Source organism: Prunus dulcis, chromosome 4, assembly GCF_902201215.1.
Source record: "Prunus dulcis chromosome 4, ALMONDv2, whole genome shotgun sequence".
NCBI lineage: Eukaryota > Viridiplantae > Streptophyta > Magnoliopsida > Rosales > Rosaceae > Prunus > Prunus dulcis.
The window spans coordinates 17,650,271-17,669,917 of NC_047653.1; the positions used below are offsets into that span (position 1 = coordinate 17,650,271).

At 37.5% G+C, this 19,647-nt stretch overlaps 2 protein-coding genes across 3 annotated transcripts; one reads left to right on the forward strand and one right to left on the reverse strand.

Annotated features, from left to right (window-relative positions):
- The first annotated feature begins 206 nt into the window (after positions 1-206).
- LOC117624066 (protein TRAUCO) lies at positions 207-4,036 on the forward strand. Its single transcript, XM_034355190.1, has 2 exons — positions 207-1,564; positions 3,476-4,036. The coding sequence occupies exons 1-2, from the start codon at positions 520-522 to the stop codon at positions 3,739-3,741; spliced, it is 1,311 nt and encodes a 436-aa protein (XP_034211081.1). The 5' UTR covers positions 207-519; the 3' UTR covers positions 3,742-4,036.
- Positions 4,037-7,221: 3,185 nt separating this feature from the next.
- Positions 7,222-18,249, reverse strand: LOC117624065 (ABC transporter G family member 15-like). Of its 2 annotated transcripts, XR_004585281.1 has the most exons (10): positions 17,690-18,249; positions 11,381-11,460; positions 9,868-10,329; positions 9,458-9,574; positions 9,131-9,262; positions 8,731-9,015; positions 8,364-8,636; positions 8,155-8,262; positions 7,939-8,047; positions 7,716-7,831 (listed from the first exon to the last, which is right to left on the reverse strand). XR_004585281.1 is itself a non-coding variant. In XM_034355189.1 (9 exons), the coding sequence occupies exons 1-9, from the start codon at positions 18,036-18,038 to the stop codon at positions 7,475-7,477; spliced, it is 2,163 nt and encodes a 720-aa protein (XP_034211080.1). In that variant the 5' UTR covers positions 18,039-18,244; the 3' UTR covers positions 7,222-7,474. The 2 variants fall into 2 exon arrangements, 1 of the variants encoding a protein (XP_034211080.1); XM_034355189.1 differs by lacking the exon at positions 7,939-8,047 and having other exon boundaries at positions 7,222-7,831; positions 17,690-18,244.
- Between the last annotated feature and the right edge of the window lie 1,398 nt (positions 18,250-19,647).

The following is a 19,647-nucleotide window of genomic DNA, read 5'->3' on the forward strand; positions in this document are numbered from 1 at the left end:
CATAGTATAACTTAGTGAAGCTATTTATCCAGAACAACACCAAATGCCTTATAATATTATGAATAAACAGTCAGTACTCTTTGAAACAGATTAATATTATCCAACATAAATTAGTCAGTACTGTCTGACATACCAAACCAACCCTCATCGTAGAATTTCGCCAGCAAGATTCGTCAACAGTTTGTAGCCCAATCGTAATTCATCTAGCAGTGCTCCTCAAGCCCAGGCGTCTCTTCTTTGGGGCTAAAATTCATAGCCCAACTCAATTCCATATTTGCCTTTGAGACATTACAAAAACTACTCTCCAAATCCCAGATTAAACTCTCTCTCTAGTCAAGTTCAACTCCCCGTAAAGAGAAACTCAAGAAACCTGCGTTATCGACAGAACCCACTTCAACCCACTCTTTCTTCACCATTTCAAATTTTCCACCTCCAAATCACATTTGAACCCTTTTGAAACTCTGTTTTAATAAAATCCAATCTCTCTCTCTCTCTCTCTCTCTCTCTCTTCCCCAAGCCATGGACAACCTCCAAGGCTACAGAGACGAAGACGACGAAGAAGACGAAGAATCGAAACCCACCACCACCGCCACCGCCACAATCACAACAACCGAACAACCCATTGAACCAAGCGAAGCCATTGACCCAAGCGAACCCACCACCGACGAGCCCGACGCCGACCCCATTAACCCACAATCCAACGACCTGCAAAACGGCAACAAAACCGAAACTGAAGCCTCCGAAGACCTCTCCGAGTCCTTGAAATCCCAAGAAAACGACAACGACAATGAAAACGACAACGACGACGAAGACCCACCTCCCAAGAAGCAGAAGCAGCTCTCTTCCCTCACGATCCAGCTCTCTTCAGACCAAGATCAAACCCCATTGCCCCAACCTAGCTCCAACGGAGTCGCCCTCCCGGCCCCAACCGCCCAGAATTCCAAGAAATCGAAGAAGAAGAACAACAATGTATGGGTCACCAAGTCGACCCGAAAGGGGAAAAAGAAGAGCAAGGCCAATAACAACAACAACCACAATGCCCCTGCAGACGACACCGTTTTGATCACTCCGGTGACGCGGTTCCCGGATAAAACCGACGACACCCCGGACATGACAATCTGCCTTTCCAAGGTCTACAAGGCAGAAAAAGTCGAGGTGAGTGAGGACAGAATGAGTGCTGGCAGTACAAAAGGGTATAGAATGGTTAGGGCCACTAGGGGAGTTGTTGAAGGTGCTTGGTATTTTGAAATAAAGGTGGTGAATTTGGGAGAGAGTGGGCACACTAGGCTGGGGTGGTCCACTGAGAAAGGGGACTTGCAGGCTCCAGTTGGGTATGATGGGAATAGTTTTGGGTATAGGGACATTGATGGGAGTAAGGTGCATAAGGCTTTGAGGGAGAAGTATGGTGAGGAAGGGTATAAGGAAGGTGATGTTATTGGGTTTTATATAAATTTGCCGGATGGGGGGTCGTATGCCCCGAAACCGCCTCACTTAGTTTGGTATAAGGGGCAGCGATATGCTTGCGCCCCCGACACGAAAGAGGATCCTCCTAAAGTTGTGCCTGGTGAGTGGTTGTTTGGTTTGTGTAATGTTTATGTTTTTCAAGTGTTTAGTTTCATTGCTTTCGTGGTTGTAATTGTGTTTGGTGTGAAAATTATTGTAGTTTCATTGTGTTTCTTGAATCTACCTTCTTGTTTCATTTTATGAATATGGATATGAATATGCTTACACAATTCAACCACTATGGCACTCTTTCTCTGTGAATATGGATATGAAATGCTGGCAGGCATTGTGAATGTGTTAAACTGAACAGCTGTTTGTTTGATAGGAAACAGAATGAAGGTCTTTTTCTGAGAGGTACAATCAAAGTGGACCAGTAGTCAATAGAAGATAGACCTCACTCAACATAGGATAAAACATTCTTTAACTTAAAGAGAGACCTATTAACATCTATTCAAACAAAAACATAATCAAAACAACTGAAGAGCTATTCAAGCGAGGCTTGTAGAGGCTGAAAGGACAATGCTTTCACTTGAAGTCTTTATTACATCTCTATTTCAGAATGACTTTTCTAGCCATAAACCTGCAATTCTGAATTCTATTAACATCTCATGGGTATCAAAATTCAGGGGAACACATTAGCCAAGAGAATGCACAGCAATTCTGAGTTTGTTTTATTTTGTGAGATAGACTATAAAAGTTTATAGCAAAGGTTGAGAAATGTGATTGTAAAGAAATTCATGAGAGAGAATTTATAGATTCGTGTGCTTGTGAAGAAGAGAGAGAAGCCTCTACATATTGGGAGAAGTGATCTTAGTGCCTTTTGGCATCCGGCCAGTCTCCTGAAGGTGATGAAATTATTGCTCATATATCAGTATTTAGCCAAATTAGTTATGAATCTTAATCTCACCCCCCCTTCTTCTCTCCTTCCTTGTTCAAGAAGTCATAGCGTGAGTTAAAAACTAGGTAAGGGGAAAATTTATTAATGAGGAATTTGGATCTTGAATTTCAACAATTGACTCTGCAGATGTGGGGTTGAACTGCAATGCATGAGTCTACCCCCTTTAGAGTTGGGAGTTTTGACTAAGCGGTATTATAGGCTTTGAGAGTCTCCACTACATTAGGATTATTTTAAGTTTATAAGATACTTACAAACCATGCAGGCATTGACTCTTGGGATGTGCAATCCAGTTACAATATAATTAGAATAGTGAAGGACATATTCTACTTGAATGACACAGGATATTAATTTTTGTGTAAGACAGGATGTTGAGTTTTTGCATCCAGGCTGCCATAGTCTACCATTTAATGACAATTGAAAAGCTTCAGCTATTATGAAGTTGAAGATATCTGTATTCTGTATTTTCTTTTCCAAGATTAAAACTAGGGAATTTGAGTGGGGTTTTCCTACCCCCATTTCAGAACCACCGCTTATTATCTATCCTGTGTTTATCAACTAAATGCCGGCCTCTATTGTGTGCAAAAAATACAATTGCTTTGTATCTGAGAGCACGGTTGATTAATGGCTTTGATGGTTGAAAAATGCTTCCTTTTCACCAACTTGTTAATTAATTTTTTTTCTCGAGATTAGAAGTACAGAATTTTGATAGGCTGTTTCCAACCAATTCCATTACAAGTCCTACTTATTTTGGTTTATCAACTCATTGGTAGCCTTATATTGTGTGCAATAGTATAATTGCTTTTGGATATAAGCATGCCACATGTACATTTCATTTGGGAGCATCTTTGACTTATTGGGTTTGTTGTAATTCAAAATGCTGCCCCTTCCGTGCTGCCTCTTGCATCATCTTGCTATTTAATTGTTGCCTTTTCAGGGTTCTATTAGCATTTTTGAACTTCTGTTCAACTAAAAGAATGCTTATATTCTCATTCTGTAAAGTTAGATTGCTAAGGTATAATAACCTATGTTTTGTTGGAAGGGTAACATTGGAGTGATTATTGATTTGTTGTGCAGGAAGTGAGATATCCTTCTTCAAAAACGGGGTATGCCAAGGAGTTGCTTTTAAGGATCTATATGGTGGCCGTTACTATCCTGCTGCTTCAATGTATACCCTTCCCCATCAACCAAATTGTGTGGTCAAGTTCAACTTTGGTCCTGAATTTGAATTCTTTCCAGAAGACTTTGGTGGACGTCCAGAGCCCCAGCCCATGGTTGAAGTTCCTTATCATGCGTTTGAAAACCGAGTTGAAAATGGAGTCTCCGATGAGAAGAAACAATAGCCAGCAAGCAGTCCAATTCAACCATACTATTAAGTGTTCTGGAGTTGCCTAAAGCCAACAAAAAACAAGAAAAGGAAACCTTCATGGATTTGGGAGAATGATATGAGTTTAACTTCCCTTTGTAATTTGGATTGTGCTAAGAGTATAATTAAAAATGAATTGACAAGCGCTGTATTCTTGACCTTTATCTGACAAGTTCTGATGGAAAATAGAATGATATTGCATGGCCTGATATTGTCCTGATTATTCTGAGTGATAAATATCTCTGGTTCTTTGTGCTTGTGCATTTGTCTCATGTAAGTTCATTATAATTACTGTTATTAAGCTTTAGATTCTACATACTTTTGCATTGGTTGAATGGATACACTTATTTCCAGATTCTCAAGGACTTAGCTACCTGTTTCAGAATTATGCCTTGTCTATGGTTTTTTGTTATTATTTTATTTCTTTGCTTTCTGTTTAGGAATTTTACTTTCTTCCAACTTTAACTTTACTGTTGTAGTACCTAGCATATTTCCTAGAATGCTCCATCTCGGATTTTCTGCTTCTGTTCTGAACTTGGGATTGGTTAGTGCCAGTCACTGATCCTTTTTGGTTGATAAGAGATGGATTCTTGAACGTGCTCATATTTTTCTCTTCTGGTCCTGGGGAGCTAAACTGGAAGTGCATACGTCAATGTGACCTCTCTCTCTCTGTCTCTCTCTCTCACGCACACACACACAGAGACAAACTTGGGCGTGCCCGCACACACACACACACACACACACACACACACACACACACCTGGACAGACATTCTTTAAAGTCAATTATACCAATTATAAGAAACAATTTGCAACAATTATATACTGCTCAATGCACATAGAGTTGTTGAGCGTTAAGGTAATCAGAACTTATAATGACCTCTTGTCCATCTTTTTTTGTTTTTGGCCATAGCATATTGTGGTGTCTTTTTATTATTGTAGTTTAGATCTTAGCAGGGGTGGTTTCTTTTGTGGCTAACTTATTATCTAATTGGAAATTTCCTCTTGTGACAGGAGGTTCGTATCTTGTTGGCCCATGAGCACTTTGTTAGAATTGGTAGACTTCAACTGTATTGTAGAGGCAACTAAAATGATGGACTAGATCCAAAGGTACACTGAGGGTTATGCCTAGACTAATAGTGATTTAAGAATGACTTGGGACCCTTTTACTTTTTCTGTATCTATTGTTAATCTTTTGACCACTCAAAATAGGTTATTGCATAACAGATATTGAACAAATATATAAACTCTAGGGGTTTCAATATGATGCCTTATGTAAAAAGTAAAAGGGTCACATCTAACATTTTGTTGTTGATACTAGGTTGGCATATTTCATGACATTATGTTTGTATTGTGCTTAAATGAAGACATCACGAATAGGAGATTCGAGAAGGCGCAACAATGAAGACAGCCCATGGGGTTACTTGAAGACTCAAGAGCTTAAAAACTAGAGGTAGAGTCGATACATGAGATTTGCCTGGCTTCATCTAGTTCTTCAGGTTGTCTAGGTTAGAGTTAGGAGATGAGATCATGCTTTAGTTTCCTGACTTTAGACTTAGACAACCCATGATCAACGTATATCAAGCTATAATGAGGAGTAAGGGACTGGCAAGTATGGGAGGCAGCCCTACTACATTTCTACAAAACTAATTTTGATGGATCACATGATGTGAAGTGGTGGACAAGCTTGGGTGTGGTGATACACAAGAGGATGGTGATGAGCTTGTGGTGGCCATGGTGCGGAAAATTTCTTGAAATCTTACACCAAAAACTAGAGACCTTATAGGTGTAACGTAATATCAGGATTGCGTTTAGCTCTGGATATGGATTCCATTTATCGATTCTTGAAACAGATGTCAAGGAAGTCATGTACATTTGCTACAGAACAGAGAGGAATATTTAGTGGCTAGGTTTTCTGGAATCATATTGATCACGCTTAGCTAAAATTGCTGCCCATTAGATCAAAAGATTTACACTTTATTTCTCTGAATCTAGGATTTGGGTTGAAGAGCCTCCTTGGCTATCTTCAACTAAATAAACAGGAAGGGAGAAGTATTTTAGGTTTTCTCGGTCATTTTCTAAGAATGGTTTGTGACAAGCACATCCTAAGTTTTACGATTGGTGATCCAGTTGCCTTTTAGGTCCTTGTATGCTGCATCTCTATTTGAATTATGTGGTGCTTAAAGTCTGTTTACACCCTGGTAAGTTGATCTTGATTTAAGGGGCTAGTTGGAGAAAAAGAAATGAAGAAGGTGAAGAGCAAAAAGGGGGACAACGGGGGACAACTTATCTCTTGTTACTATCCAATATATATATGTATCATTCAGTTTTCTCGATGGGTTCTTGTCTTGCTCAGATCTCTTCTGGGTTACTGTCTCACTCAGATCTCGTCTCTGTTCTTTGCTTGGATCTCTTCTTGGTTCTCGTCTCACTATCTTGCTGACCAATTTTTTTTCATAAAACTCTTAAGCATGCTTTCAGCTCTATTAACAGAAAGTGGGGAATATTGATATTTACTCTCCAGCTTTAGGGGAGTGTCCTGAGTGTAGGCTGCTAATCAGCGCATTCCCTAAATTAAGAGATCTGATTTCTTATAATTAGAAATTTTCCCAAACACAAATGCATAATCCAATTATGTATTTTATCCAAAAGTATTTTGAATCACCCTGAAGTTTAACTGTGAAGAACATGGTTGGTCTTTAAACTCGAAAGTATGTAGATATTTCTGTTTCTTTTGTAGGCTGATTTGCATACTATTGGAGCATAGAAGGATTATGTTAAAACATATAAGTGCACGGTTGAACCATACAAGTCTTGTGTTTTATTGTTGTTCTCATGTTATGCCTTTTCAAAGTTTTGTACATGTATGGTTTACTTAAATTTAGCTTTAATTGATTGTAATTTGTAATCACCATGAAATTCGCTTGATTTTGGAATCATTGTCCCTAGTTTAGTTAATTTTGCCTTGCAAGTTCGGTATATACCTCCAATGGAGATGAACAAAAATCATCCAGTTCTCAAGTAGTCTCCTGGACCACATTTTGAATTACAGAGTCCTGCAGATCACTCTGTATAGACTGTATGTTCTCACTGGGGACACTGCCTCTCTACTTTCATCATTTATCTCTAATTTGAGATTAACAACTTGGCCCCTTTCATTATTATTGGGTCTTGACGTGTCCTTCGATGGAGATAAATATAGTTGTCCAATTCTGAATCTTTACAACATGATGTTTACTGTTTGATGAAGTTCTGTGTGCACAGAGGAGAAGCATCTATGCCACTATCAGTGGGGGTTACCCGGGTGGGTGAGAGACTATTATGATGCCTACTTATCAAAAGCCGTGTTTGCATTTACAGTTAAAGCTTCATACTTCAAATCTATTCATTTGCTAAGTTATCATTTTAATTTTGGAAATTTGTCCATCCTGAGCAGTTCTGAAATGTTAGAAATCTTTAATTGGCACCTTGTAAGTCCCATTCTTCCTCATGTCAAACATTTATTTCATTGAGATTCTGATGATAAAACTTTTACTGCTCTTGTTTTGTTATGCTGCATAGGGCTCAGTATCCCTAATACTCTCATGCACACTAGTCAATCTGCACCATATCAGAGTGCAGAATAATGCAAGGAAATTACATAGTTGATGGAAGCCGTATTTGCAAGATTTGCTGAAGAAAAAAAACTGTGGGTTGTTTCTGTTGTTGCTTCTAGTGCAGTGGAGAGTTGAGGCCCTCTTGAAAAGCCAGAGGGTGGAGAGGTTGGTGCCTCTTGGAAGGAAAAGGAGCTTCTTTCCTGAATGAAGGCCGCTTCTTGAGATGCTTCAGTGTATGCTTGGCATAATATGTCCGGAAATAAGGCGAAGCTCTCTCTTTGAGCTTAAGGATGATGAAAAAGATGATTCTGAAAGATACAAGAATGGCAACAACAGCAGCCAAGTCCCACCACTTCGAGTGATCCAGATTAATTCCGGCAATAGTTGTAAGGATATAATCCCCTTTCAGCTTTGGGCCATTTGGTTCACGAGAATCAAATTCTCGGCCAACCAATGCGTTCTTGTACTCTCCCTGCATAAGCCAGTATAACAGTGGTAAGTTCAAATTGTTAAAAGTGATTGTACTCGGTTTTGGCTGATATATATGTAGAGTTGTTACCAAAGCTAGCAAAAGTTTACCCTTTCTTTTCAACAATAACAGCTTTGAGAAACTTCTCAAGAACTCCGGTTTGGAATTCTTAGGCACAACCGGTCGTAGCAAGAAAAATTCTTAGCATGGTGCCGATTTCTGCACCCAAATTTTTGACAATTCTTGGGAAGTAACAAAAACTGGTATTCTTGCAAAGAAGGGTAAACTTTTGCTAGTTAAAAACTAAAATATGTTTTGCCTGGTACCTGTAATGCCCATGCACCATAATTTACGTATGAAATTGGATACCGCCAAACCGGTTTGGGAATGTCAGGAGGCAAGCGGAAAAATCCGGCAGTCATCATCATGATTCCCTAAATAAGCATGGTAGTTAGTGATAAATAGAACCTTAAGTAAACTTAAGATGAAGATGAATGAGAGAAGCTCGGCAAAAATTATATGCAGTTGTTCTTACTAAGTATCCTGCTCCAACTATTACTCCCATCAAGTAGTTGGGAACAAGAGAAGCTATAATCATCATGGAGCTCTCTACTGCTGCAATGGCACTGAGAAGATCGAGGCACATGAATACGAAACGAGGAAATTGAGAATGAAATTCCACCATGTAGTAAGTTATACTGGCAGTTGCAATCGACATCACAGCCAAGAATGGGAAAGAAGAGAGGAAATTTGACAAAATGAACACAGCAATCCCATAATGCCCATTGAGCCTTTCTTTATGAAAAACCTGTTATACAAAAAACTCTGAGTTTCGAATTTCAATCTACTTATTTTAAAATCAGTTATTTTCATGCTCACAAAAACCGAGTAGTGATTTTTACTTTCATTTCTTCAAGGAAGGATGGGAAGCCTCCAATGGACAGGAAAGTCATGAAACCAGAAATGAATCCAGCACAAGCTCCTCTTGCCAAGATTGAATTGAGATCTGTTCCCAGATTGAAGAATATCGTACCAACGCAGACAGATAACAGCAGATAGATGATGATTCTTACCCAGTAATACCCCATGTCCCTTGACATATTCAGAAAAGATCTCTTTGTTAATGTTGAGAGTTGCTTCCACCATGTTGCTTGGCTCCCACTCCTTTTTTCTATCATGGGTCCTTCCTGTAAAACAAGTTTTTGACTTTTGTAAATAAAATGTACACAAAATTGATCTTCCCTTAAAGTGACAGAAAGTGTCATGTAAAGTTCAAAACCTAAACTATCCTTACATCCTTACCATGGATGAGATCTCTCGGATCCTAGCCCTCGTCCTTGTTGCATATTCAGAGCTCTTGTACTTCTCAACAAGCATTGCTTGTATCTCTGCTGTTGCTAAGTTCATTAAAGGATCTGATGATTTTGGGATGTCCTGTATTTGAAAACAAAGAAGGTATATTATCAAGTGAATACCAAGGCTTCAAATATTGCAAGATGGTAGATAAAAGGGGAGATTGGACATAAATTTATGAGCTAGAACCATGTTCAGTACAAAAAGATTATCAATTATAATGGAAGAGCAATTAAGCAAAACATATGTACCCGTATAGTTATACAATTTACGTACACGAATTCTTTGAGAGTCATTCATTGTTACTCTGTCAAAGTCCGAATTGATACAACGAAGAAAGTGATCAGAAGGGTTTCTTTGACTTGGACATGGAACTCCTGCTCTGGCAAAGAACTGTAAAAAAATAAAAATAAAAGAATCAGCACAACTAGCTTCAAACTCTCTCTAAAACTTGGAAACTTTGACACTTTCATATTAGTATACTTGTGCATGAAGTAAGCTATGCGTTCCAAAAGAATTTTGCCATTGAGTTTATTTTGACATAATTTGAAAAAAAGTATTTCAGCTTGACTAAGAACAAGAAATCTATGTAGATGAAACATGGAAAGTTATATCCAGAAGTGTTCAAAATTTGAACCATGAAATCTTTATATGTTTGTTAATGGTTTGATATATTGTTGTTGTACCTCTAGAGCCATATTTGCTTGTCCAGAAAAAATTGTTAAACCACCAGAAAGCAGAACAAGATCATCAAAGAGAGCAAAGACTTCACTGCTGGGCTGATGAATGGAGGAGATTACAGTTCTGCCATCAAGAGCAATATATCTGAGAGTTTGAACAACAAAGAAAGCTGAGGCACTGTCAAGGCCACTTGTAGGCTCATCCAAAAACAACAGCTTGGGCTTTGTAAGAATTTCAAGGGCAATGCTCAGTCTCTTCTTCTCCCCACCACTTATGCCTCTCAAATGCCAATTTCCAATTAGCCTGTCAGCACAATCTTGCAGACCCATTTCTGTAATTGTTGCATCCACAATGCCATTTACCTCTTCTTTGGTCAAAATAGTTGGAAGCCTCAAATGAGCTGAGTAAGTTATGGTTTCTTTTACTGTTAGGGTTCCCAATAGTGTATTCTCTTGGGTCACATAAGCCTGAAATTTTACATAGAGGGGTGGTAAAAAATTTAATTCATATTAAATGTGCACATTAATATGTATTGCTAGAAACTGACATTATGTGCACATTAAATGTTGTAAAATATGAAAAGGCTTAAATGTTGAAATGGTCCCTGTGTTTTATCTTATCGGCCAATTTAGTCATTGTGTTATTAATTTGGCCAATTTAGTCCCTGTTTTTGTATCTGTTAACAAATTTGATCATTTCCGTCAAAATTATGTTAAAACCTAAAAAAAGAACATTTAAAATTAATTTAAAAATTTGTAATTAATTATAAAGATTTAAACTCAAATAATAATAATGCTAAAATGATTAAAACCCACACAACCTCAACCTCCAATGGTCTCGATTCCTGTAGGAAGAAAAAAAAAGGGTTCTTAGTAGAATTGATGCCTACTCTTTTCTTGCTGCAAATTTTCTTCTATCTTATGTTTAAGATTTTCTCATACTCTACCCTTCATCTCTCTCCTCTCCGATCCATTAGTCTGAACGTCGTCGACTTTTGCTGCAGCCAAGATGATCAATTGGTAGTAGAGCCGTCAAGCTTACGGTGACTGGCTATGATGATCTTCATGATTTGTCACAGAGAGAGAGAGAGAGAGAGAGAGAGAGAGAGAGAGTTGTTGTAGTTTAGGTGGGGTTGGAATGGTGGTGAGGGTGGCTATGGTTTTGGGGTTGGAGTGGTGGTGGTGAGGGTGGCTGGGTTTGGGAGGTGGTTGAGGTGTGTGCGCGAAATTGAGAAAGGTGAAATTTAAAAGAAATATATTCCATTTTCAGTTTGAGTTTAAAATTTTATAATCAATTACAGTTTTTTTATAATTAATTATATATTTTTAAAGGAATAGATCACATTGACTAACATATACAAACACAATGACCAAATTGGCCAAATTGATAACACAGGGACTAAATTGGCCTATGAAATAAAACACAGGGACCATTTTAACATTTAAGTCATATGAAAAACACTGGGGGCGGGGTGGTGGGGGGTGGGGGGTGCACTTGCAAGAATATGGAAGTACTTACAGCAACACCATAATCCAGTCTCCTCTTCTTTCCATTCACGAGTACATTTCCAGTCATGACAACATTTGTTGAAAGTCTACCTGTCAAGTTGCAAAATTCAAGTTTTATAAACTATAAAATTTAAACATTAGCAAGACATTTTGGATTTAAAAAAAAAAAAAAAAAAAACAATAGTAAGACATTACCAATACAGAAATTCTTCTTCATATATATTTTTTTGGGGCAACTACCATTATAGATTTTAACCCTAAATCCTAATTCCACATAGAATTTAACATTTCGGTTGGAGTGAATCTCTGCTATTTTTTCTACATGCTAAAAATGTGACCTTAAATTTAGCATCTCCAAGATGCTCTTATGGCATGTTTCCTAAAATATGAAACCTAATATGAGAATATTTCTTTGTGGAAATTTTCTGTGTATTCTTCTCCCTGTAGGAGGTCATATTTATAATGCAAAGGAACTTTAATGGGCAAGTAAATAATAAATTCATATTTCTATTTACAGTAGGAAATTAGGAATTAAAGTAAATCAATTACAATTATAATAGGAATTCTTTGTGTGAAAGGAAAGTAAGTCAATGGTCCACAAGTCAGGCCAACACCCCCTTTATGTTGGTGCATAGATGTTGCCAATGCCCAACTGATTCAATGAATTGTGGAATGCTTTACTGGAAATCGCATTTGTCAAAATATCTGCCAATTGATCCTCCGACTTTATGAAAGAAAATAAATCACTTTAGCTTCAAGCTTCTGTTTGATATAGTGTCGATCTACCTCAACATGTTTGGTGCGATCATGTTGAACTGGATTATGGACAATAGCTATTGCAGCCTTATTGTCACAAAAGAGATTCATTATAGATGTAGGTCTATACCCAAGTTCAGTAAGCAACCTCTTTAACCAAATGAGTTCGCAAATTCCTTTGGTCATACCTTTGAACTCGGCTTCTGCACTGGATAAGGCGGTCACCTTTTGTTTCTTTCTCCTCCATGTAACCAAATTACCTCTCACGAATGTGAAGTAACCAGATGTGGATTTCCTATTTGTTATACTTCTTGCCCAATTTGCATCTGTGTAACCATCAATATTCAAATGACCATGTTTTGAGAACATAAGTCCATTTCCAGGTGCAGACTTCAAATATCTAAGTATTCAAAGAACTGCATTCATGTGGTCTTCACTCGGAGAATGCATAAATTGACTGACGACGCTCACCGCATAAGCAATATCAGGCCGAGTATGAGACAAGTAGATCAATCTTCCCATATCTTTCTTTGTTAGTTGGAACTTGATCCGGGTATTCTCCAAGATGATGATTATGAACAATAGGAGTGTCTACAAGTTTGCAATCTAGCATTCCTGTGTCTGTCAACAAGTCCAAGACATATTTTCGTTGAGAGAGAAATATGCCTTGTTGTGATCGGGCCACCTCAATCCCCAAGAAATATTTGAGTCTACCTAGATTCTTCATCTCAAATTTAGTAGCCAAATAGTCTTGTAGCTGAGATATTTCATGTTTATCATTCCCAGTAATAATCATGTCGTCAACATAAATTATTAAAGCTGTTACCTTCCCTTTATGATGTTTCAAGAATAGAGTATGATCTGAGTTACTCTGAAAACCATTGTTCTTCATTGCCATGGTGAACCGCCTAAACCATGCAGATGGTGATTGTTTCAGTTCATACCACACCTTTCCTAATTTGCATACTGTTCCAGTCTGAGTAGTATTATATCCAGGAGGAATATCCATATACACCTCTTCTGTGTGTTCTCCATGTAGGAAAGCATTCTTTACATCAAATTGGTGTAGTGGCCAGTCCAAATTAGCTGTGAGGGACAGTAAGACTCTGAGTGTGTTCAATTTTGCAATTGGTGCAAATGTTTCTTCATAATCTACACCATAAGTCTGTGTATACCCTTTCGCCACAAGTCTTGCCTTGTATCGCTCGATAGATCAATCAGTGTTGTGTTTTATGGTAAACACCCATCTACATCCGACAGTCTTTTTGCTTGTGGTAAAGTTTCCAGTGTCCAAGTCTGATTCTTCTCAAGAGCTTTCATCTCTTCCTTTATAGCTTAAACCCACTTAGGATCTTCCAATGCTTCAGCAACCTTGGTTGGGATATGAATAGTAGATAACTGATGCACAAAGGCCTTGAGAGGTTTAGATAGTTTCTCAGTGGATACATGATTCGCAATTTGATACTTTGATGTCTTGCCAATATCAGGTAAATAATTGTTTGGTGGCTTCCCACGATTTTTCCTGAAAGGTAATTGGTGACCAATAGATTTATCCTCTAAATTCACAAGTGTAGTAGGAGTAGTTACCTCAAGGATATTCTCAGGAGATTGGTCCTTTGGTACTATTGAGTTAGAAGGGGGTCTTCATCTCGTTGTTTTGTATTGTCTGTAGGTATGGGACTCGGATTAGAAATATCTTCGCTGAGGTCAGGCGGGTCAGACAATTGATTACTGTGAATGAGGAATTGATCACTTTTAAGCAGAGAGCAATCTCGTGCTCCAAACTCGGGATGATCGATCGTTTCTGTACATAGGTGAATTTCTTCGTTTTTCAAGTTGGTCCAATTCTGTTTTTCACTTCGTATCTCCCCCTGAAGCGTAGAATTGGATGATGGATCATGAAAGAACATCTCAGATTCCAGAAAGGTCACATCCAAAGTGACATAAGTACATCGGGTAGGAGGGTGATAATAGTGGTAGCCTTTCTAATGAGTGGCATAACCCATAAAAACACAACGAAGCGCATAGGGATCAAGTTTGCTACGTTGATTTTTGTGGATATGAACGAAGGCCACACATCCAAAGATTGGTGTGAGTACAAAAACAGAGGGCAGGGACCCGTGTTGCACAAGCACTTGTAAGAGAGCTTTAAAGGTCAATACACTAAAAGGCATGCAGTTTATCAGGTGAACTGCGGTGACAATAGCATCATCCCAGTGATGGCGAGGAACATGAGCGCCAATCATAAGTGCTCAGGCAGTTTCAAGAAGATGTCGATTCTTTCGTTCAGCAACACCATTTTGTTGTGGTGTCTGAGGATAAGTCGTCTCATGGATAATTCCATGTTGTTGGAAGTAAGCCTGAAAGTCATGATTGACAAATTATCCACCATTGTCTGAGCGAAGAATCTGTATTTGAGCATTGAATTGAGTTTTCATCTGTTTGTGGAAGAACTGAAAACAGAAAAACACTTCATTTTTATTCTTCAGCAAATAAAGCCATGTCATCTGTGTACAATCATCTACGAATGTGACAAACCACCGAATGCCAGAAGGAGCAGTGATAGGTGAAGGTCCCCCAGACATAAGAGTGAATTAACTTAAACGGAGTAGTACACTTGTTCGTACTCAACGGATAAGGCACATGATGACTTTTGGCCAAAATACAAGTGTTAATGTGAAGTCAGAGTCCTTGAAACCTGAGAATAAATCTGGTATAAGATGCTTCATATAACTAAAAGACGGATGTCCCAATCGACAGTGCCATAACCAGATTTGCTTTTGTTTGCTATCAAAGAGATGCGTCACACTGTTAGGCATGCCGGGACTGAAGTCATCTACATAATATAGCCCCCCCTCTCTTAGTACCACGACCAAGAATCTCCTTAGTGTGCCGCTCTGATACCATGCTAAAATATGAAACCTAATATGAGAATATTTGTTTGTGGGAATTTTCTATGTATTTTTCTCCTTGTAGAAGGTCATATTTATAATACAAAAGAACTTTGGCAAGTAAATAATAATTTCATATTTCTATTTAGAGTAGGAAATCATGAATTAAAGGAAATCAATTACAATTATAATAGGAATTCTTTGTGTGAAAGGAAAGTAAATCAATGGTCCACAAGTCACGCCAACAATGTTTACTAATTCGTGATTGGATTAGGAGGAATTGAATTGAGGATAAATTGAATTGAATTGAATTGAGGAGGAGTTGGATTGAGGAGAATTAGATTCTAGATTCCTATTGAAGTTGTTTACAACATATGGATTGAAGAGAGTTAGATTCCGAATTCCTATTGAAGTTGTTTACTAAACCATATAGAATTGAGGTAGGAGTAGTGCTAATTACTAAAATGTCATCGTTGTTGGGTTAAAGTAGATGACAAATTTGGAACTTTTAAAATTGTGTGAGGAAATAATGGATAAAAAGATGAATTCCTAATGGGTTAGTTCTCCATGAATTAGAATACCACCTCCCACTCGAGAATTGAATTCCTCTAAAATCAGGAATTCAATTCCTAATTTTGTGTGGGCCTCACTTACTTTTTAATTCTTTAATATGAAGTAATACAAGAATCCTTCATAATTGGAATTCAATTTCTGATTCGAATTCCAATTCTTGATTAGTAAACACACTATTAGTGTTTATATGTAATTAGGCTTGGGGTATGGACATCCCACCTCCTTACCTAGAAGAGTAGTTGAGGCTTTGTGGGAGTTAAAGAAATATTCAACTATGGAAATGACTTTTTTAGCTGTGTCATTCATTGTATCTGCACCAAAGAAATAAGGTCCTAAACAGTGAAGACAAGACTTAAAAACTATCATGTGGGTGCCCCCAAAGTTTCTGAGTGGTCCTGTCCTGTATGCCTAGTGCATGATAATGGAACGGCCAATTTTAGATCTTTCATGCTCCATTTATACATCTCTCAACACCAGTAAAAATATTTTAGTGGTAAAATAGTTCAGTTAAAATTACATGTGTTTAAAAATAAAAACTAGTCATCAAATTTGAATACATTGAACTCAATCAATTTATCATTCTACACTACCACGTGACACGAACATTCGTAACAAGATTTTCTCCACAATGTGTTCATTTGAAACAAGATGATATAATAATGCAACAGATTGCTGTCTCTTTCTTTGGCTTTAAAATGTTATCAATGTAACAGACAGGCAGAACGTGCACTTTAAGTCAAGAGCAGAGAATTAATAGTGCACATATTCTGTGCTCTCAGGTTTGAAATGCCAATCCTATGTTAAATGGTCATCGGTCATTATTTAACAACCAACCTCCCCAATTTACTAACCCTTAACAAACTCCATTTATCCATATTTGGTATATTATGAGAAAAACTTATCTATATCAGAAATACCATTGTGGCGCTATTCGAGTCAACCACCTATTGTCATGTGTTTGAACTTTCCGACATGACAATGCAACTTTCTGACATGACAATGTGTGGTAGGCTTGGAATATCGTGTCATCCCCATTACATGTAAGTTCTTCTCGTATATTAGCCCATGAACTACTATATGCTATCTAAAAATATTAACATAAATAAAAATAAAGGCACTATCACATAAGTTGATATTTAAAATTTTGTAAACTGAAAATTGGTGCACTGTAGATAAAACAAAAATCATGTGACAGAAGAGGGCTTGTTTGGTATCCAACTTGGATCCAATTTTATAACCTCAAATATAGATTTGAAGTCCAAAGCTATAAAATCCCGTTTAGTAGGTCTATTTTTAAAAATTCAAACCTAAGAAAAACTAAAAAACATTCCCATTATTAAAAACAAAAAAAGTGAGGTTTTATAGTTTTCTCTCTCTCTCTCTCTCTCTCTCTCTCTCTCTCTCTCTCTCTCTCTCTCTCTCCTCCCTCTCTCCTTTTCTTTTGTTAATTTCAATTTTGGAATCTAGGGTTTCTAATTTTCGGATTTTAGTTTCAATTTTTTTAGATCTTAAAAATAGTTTGGAGTTCAATACCAAACAAGTTTTTAGATCTTAAAATACTATTTGAAAACTCATATTTTTAAAACGAATTATAGTTTTTGAATTTACTTTTTTGAGTAAGATACCAAACAGGGCATAGCCTTCATCTGTTCATGCAAGAAAACCTTCTTAAGAGGCAAAACATTTTACCAAGAAAACTCATTTAACTCTTAATGGGGGCTAATTTGAATTCTCAACCTTGATTATTAAGTAAGATACCAAACAGGGCATAGCCTTCATCTGCTCGTGCAAGAAAACCTTCTTAAGAGGCAAAACATTTTACCAAGAAAACTCATTTAACCCTTAATGGGAGCTAATTTGAATTCTCAACCTTGATTATTACATATACACATGCACAGCTCAAACTATATATATCTACTTCTTCTGCTAAATGATAAGATCATAACTTTGCAAATGAATCAAGAAGACAACTATTTCTTAAACCAATTAGAACCCAGAAGTGTTGAATTTTTTTTCTTTTTCTTTTGAAACTGATCAACTTGTTCATGTGATTGAAACATATAAATATATAGAAACCCAAACAAACATGAAACACAAACCTGCCAAAGAATCAAGAAGGGTTGATTTGCCAGAGCCAGAAGGACCCATAATAGCCATGATCCTACCAGGCTCAGCAAACCCGCTCAGTCCATCAAGCAGTCTTCTGCTGTGCCCATTCCCAAAGTTTGGAAGCACAACACTCAGATCTTCCCACACCAAATACATGCCAAGATGATGAAGATGACCAATAATATCTTCTCTTCCACCAGCTGATAAATTCCTCTCTGAATCCACACAAACACCATTATTATGCTCTTCTATCTCCATAGATAGCAAATATCCAATTACAAATTTTGTTTTATATAAACAGAACGGCAGAGAAAGGAAAGAAGGCGGTCTAGCTAGCATATATAGCTAAGGTGACTGGCCGGAGTGATATAAAAAGGCGGTCGCTACATGAATATATTTGTTCCTGGAGTAAAATATTCCATATGGGAGTGAATAAATTTGCCAACAAATTGCAGAAAATGTAGAGAGAGAAACATGCAAGGTGGTCCTATGCCTTTGAAGTTTTGGTCGATTGACACCTGCTTTTGGAACTGGTGAGAGAGTTACTATCGTAAGTATGTAGTAAGTGTGCTCACCAAACTACCATTAATACTATCATAAGAGATGTCCATGACCCATGAGAGTGAAGAAAGTTGTAATAAGACGTTGAAAAAAAAAAATGGCTCTTGTATTGTGAGATGTACATGCACCTCTTCGAACCTTAGTCTAGAAGAAGACAAATGGAGTGTGAACAAATTTATTTCAGCAAGATACCATGTATCTACCAATGGGATGTTAGTTAAATTAGCTCAGACTTTTGGTGTGCTCCTAAGTTGTTCTGAATTCAAACCTCATGATACCCGTGTGTGTAAGTTTCACTTTGGAAAAAAAGGAAAAGAAAAGATGTATCATGTATCTATATGAAAAGTCAAGTATATAGATTATACATGTTCTTTTAGCAGACAATATGAGAAACTTGTTATCATAAAAATTAGCAAATATCCCTTTCATAACAAAAGACACTGAAAACACCGTTTGGAAGGAAAAAAAAAAAAAAAAATCTGGACTCCACTGTTATTGTACTGACTATTATTTTACCATTTGCTAAGTGTTGACAGGTGATGAGTTATATTTTTGTTTTTAGTTTCTTGAAAGATTTCTCCCTTACATTAACAATTATCAGGAAACTGCACTATTAATTAGCTTGAGTTCGCAGTATCATGTAATCAAATATTTGAGAGAAGGGTGGTTGAGACTTTAGTTCAAATGCCAAGTCCGAAGGCCAAAGCAGGCGCGTCATTCAAAACACAACACAACCCCGTCCACCTTGAGAAAAACATAGAGGTGGCCCATTAGATAATGGGAAGGAACGACGAAACTACCGCTACAACAGAGAAAAGTTGCACCACACTTCCTGCACACCCTTGCTCGTTTTGTTCAAGTCATCAACAATATTATTTGTACCATATTTATTCCCTTTCTAAGTCAAGGTCCTGACTTTTTCTAGTCTTCATTGGTGGCATCATTCGTTTAAGTTATTTGCTCTTTTAGTTTGAATATTAATTGTTGACTTTACTCTTGCCATTTTATTTTTAAATTTTAACGATAAGAAAGAGAAAATGAATAATTGTATTTCATAAAAATAGGATTTATGTTGACGATATAACCTGTTTGAGTCTTCCCCCTTGGGCTCGGTGGCTTTCATCTCTCTCCTCCTCCCCTCCCTCCCCTTCTTACCCTCTCCTCTCCATCTCTACTACTTGCCTATCCCCTCTAGACCCTCCTCCGTCTTGGCTAATTTTGGTGGTGGTTGTTTGGCTGTCTTGGTGACAACGTGGTAGCAGATTGGCTCTTATTTAGTTGTTTTGTGTTGCAATTCTTTTTGTTGTTGTTGTTATAAGTGCATCAACTCCTTCTAAGTTTGTTGCGTGTTTGCAATCTCCACTTGTATTTGCACTTGTGAGACTTA

Excerpts from the sequence above, each read along its gene's own strand:
- LOC117624065 (XM_034355189.1), bottom strand. The coding sequence starts at position 18,038 with ATGCTAGCTAGACCGCCTTCTTTCCTTTCTCTGCCGTTCTGTTTATAT. Across the intron at positions 9,016-9,130 it reads TCCGAGAGATCTCATCCATG|GAAGGACCCATGATAGAAAA; the intron begins GTAAGGATGTAA and ends CTTGTTTTACAG. Across the intron at positions 8,263-8,363 it reads TAGTTGGAGCAGGATACTTA|GGAATCATGATGATGACTGC; the intron begins GTAAGAACAACT and ends ATGCTTATTTAG.
- LOC117624066 (XM_034355190.1), top strand. The coding sequence starts at position 520 with ATGGACAACCTCCAAGGCTACAGAGACGAAGACGACGAAGAAGACGAA. Across the intron at positions 1,565-3,475 it reads TCCTCCTAAAGTTGTGCCTG|GAAGTGAGATATCCTTCTTC; the intron begins GTGAGTGGTTGT and ends TTTGTTGTGCAG.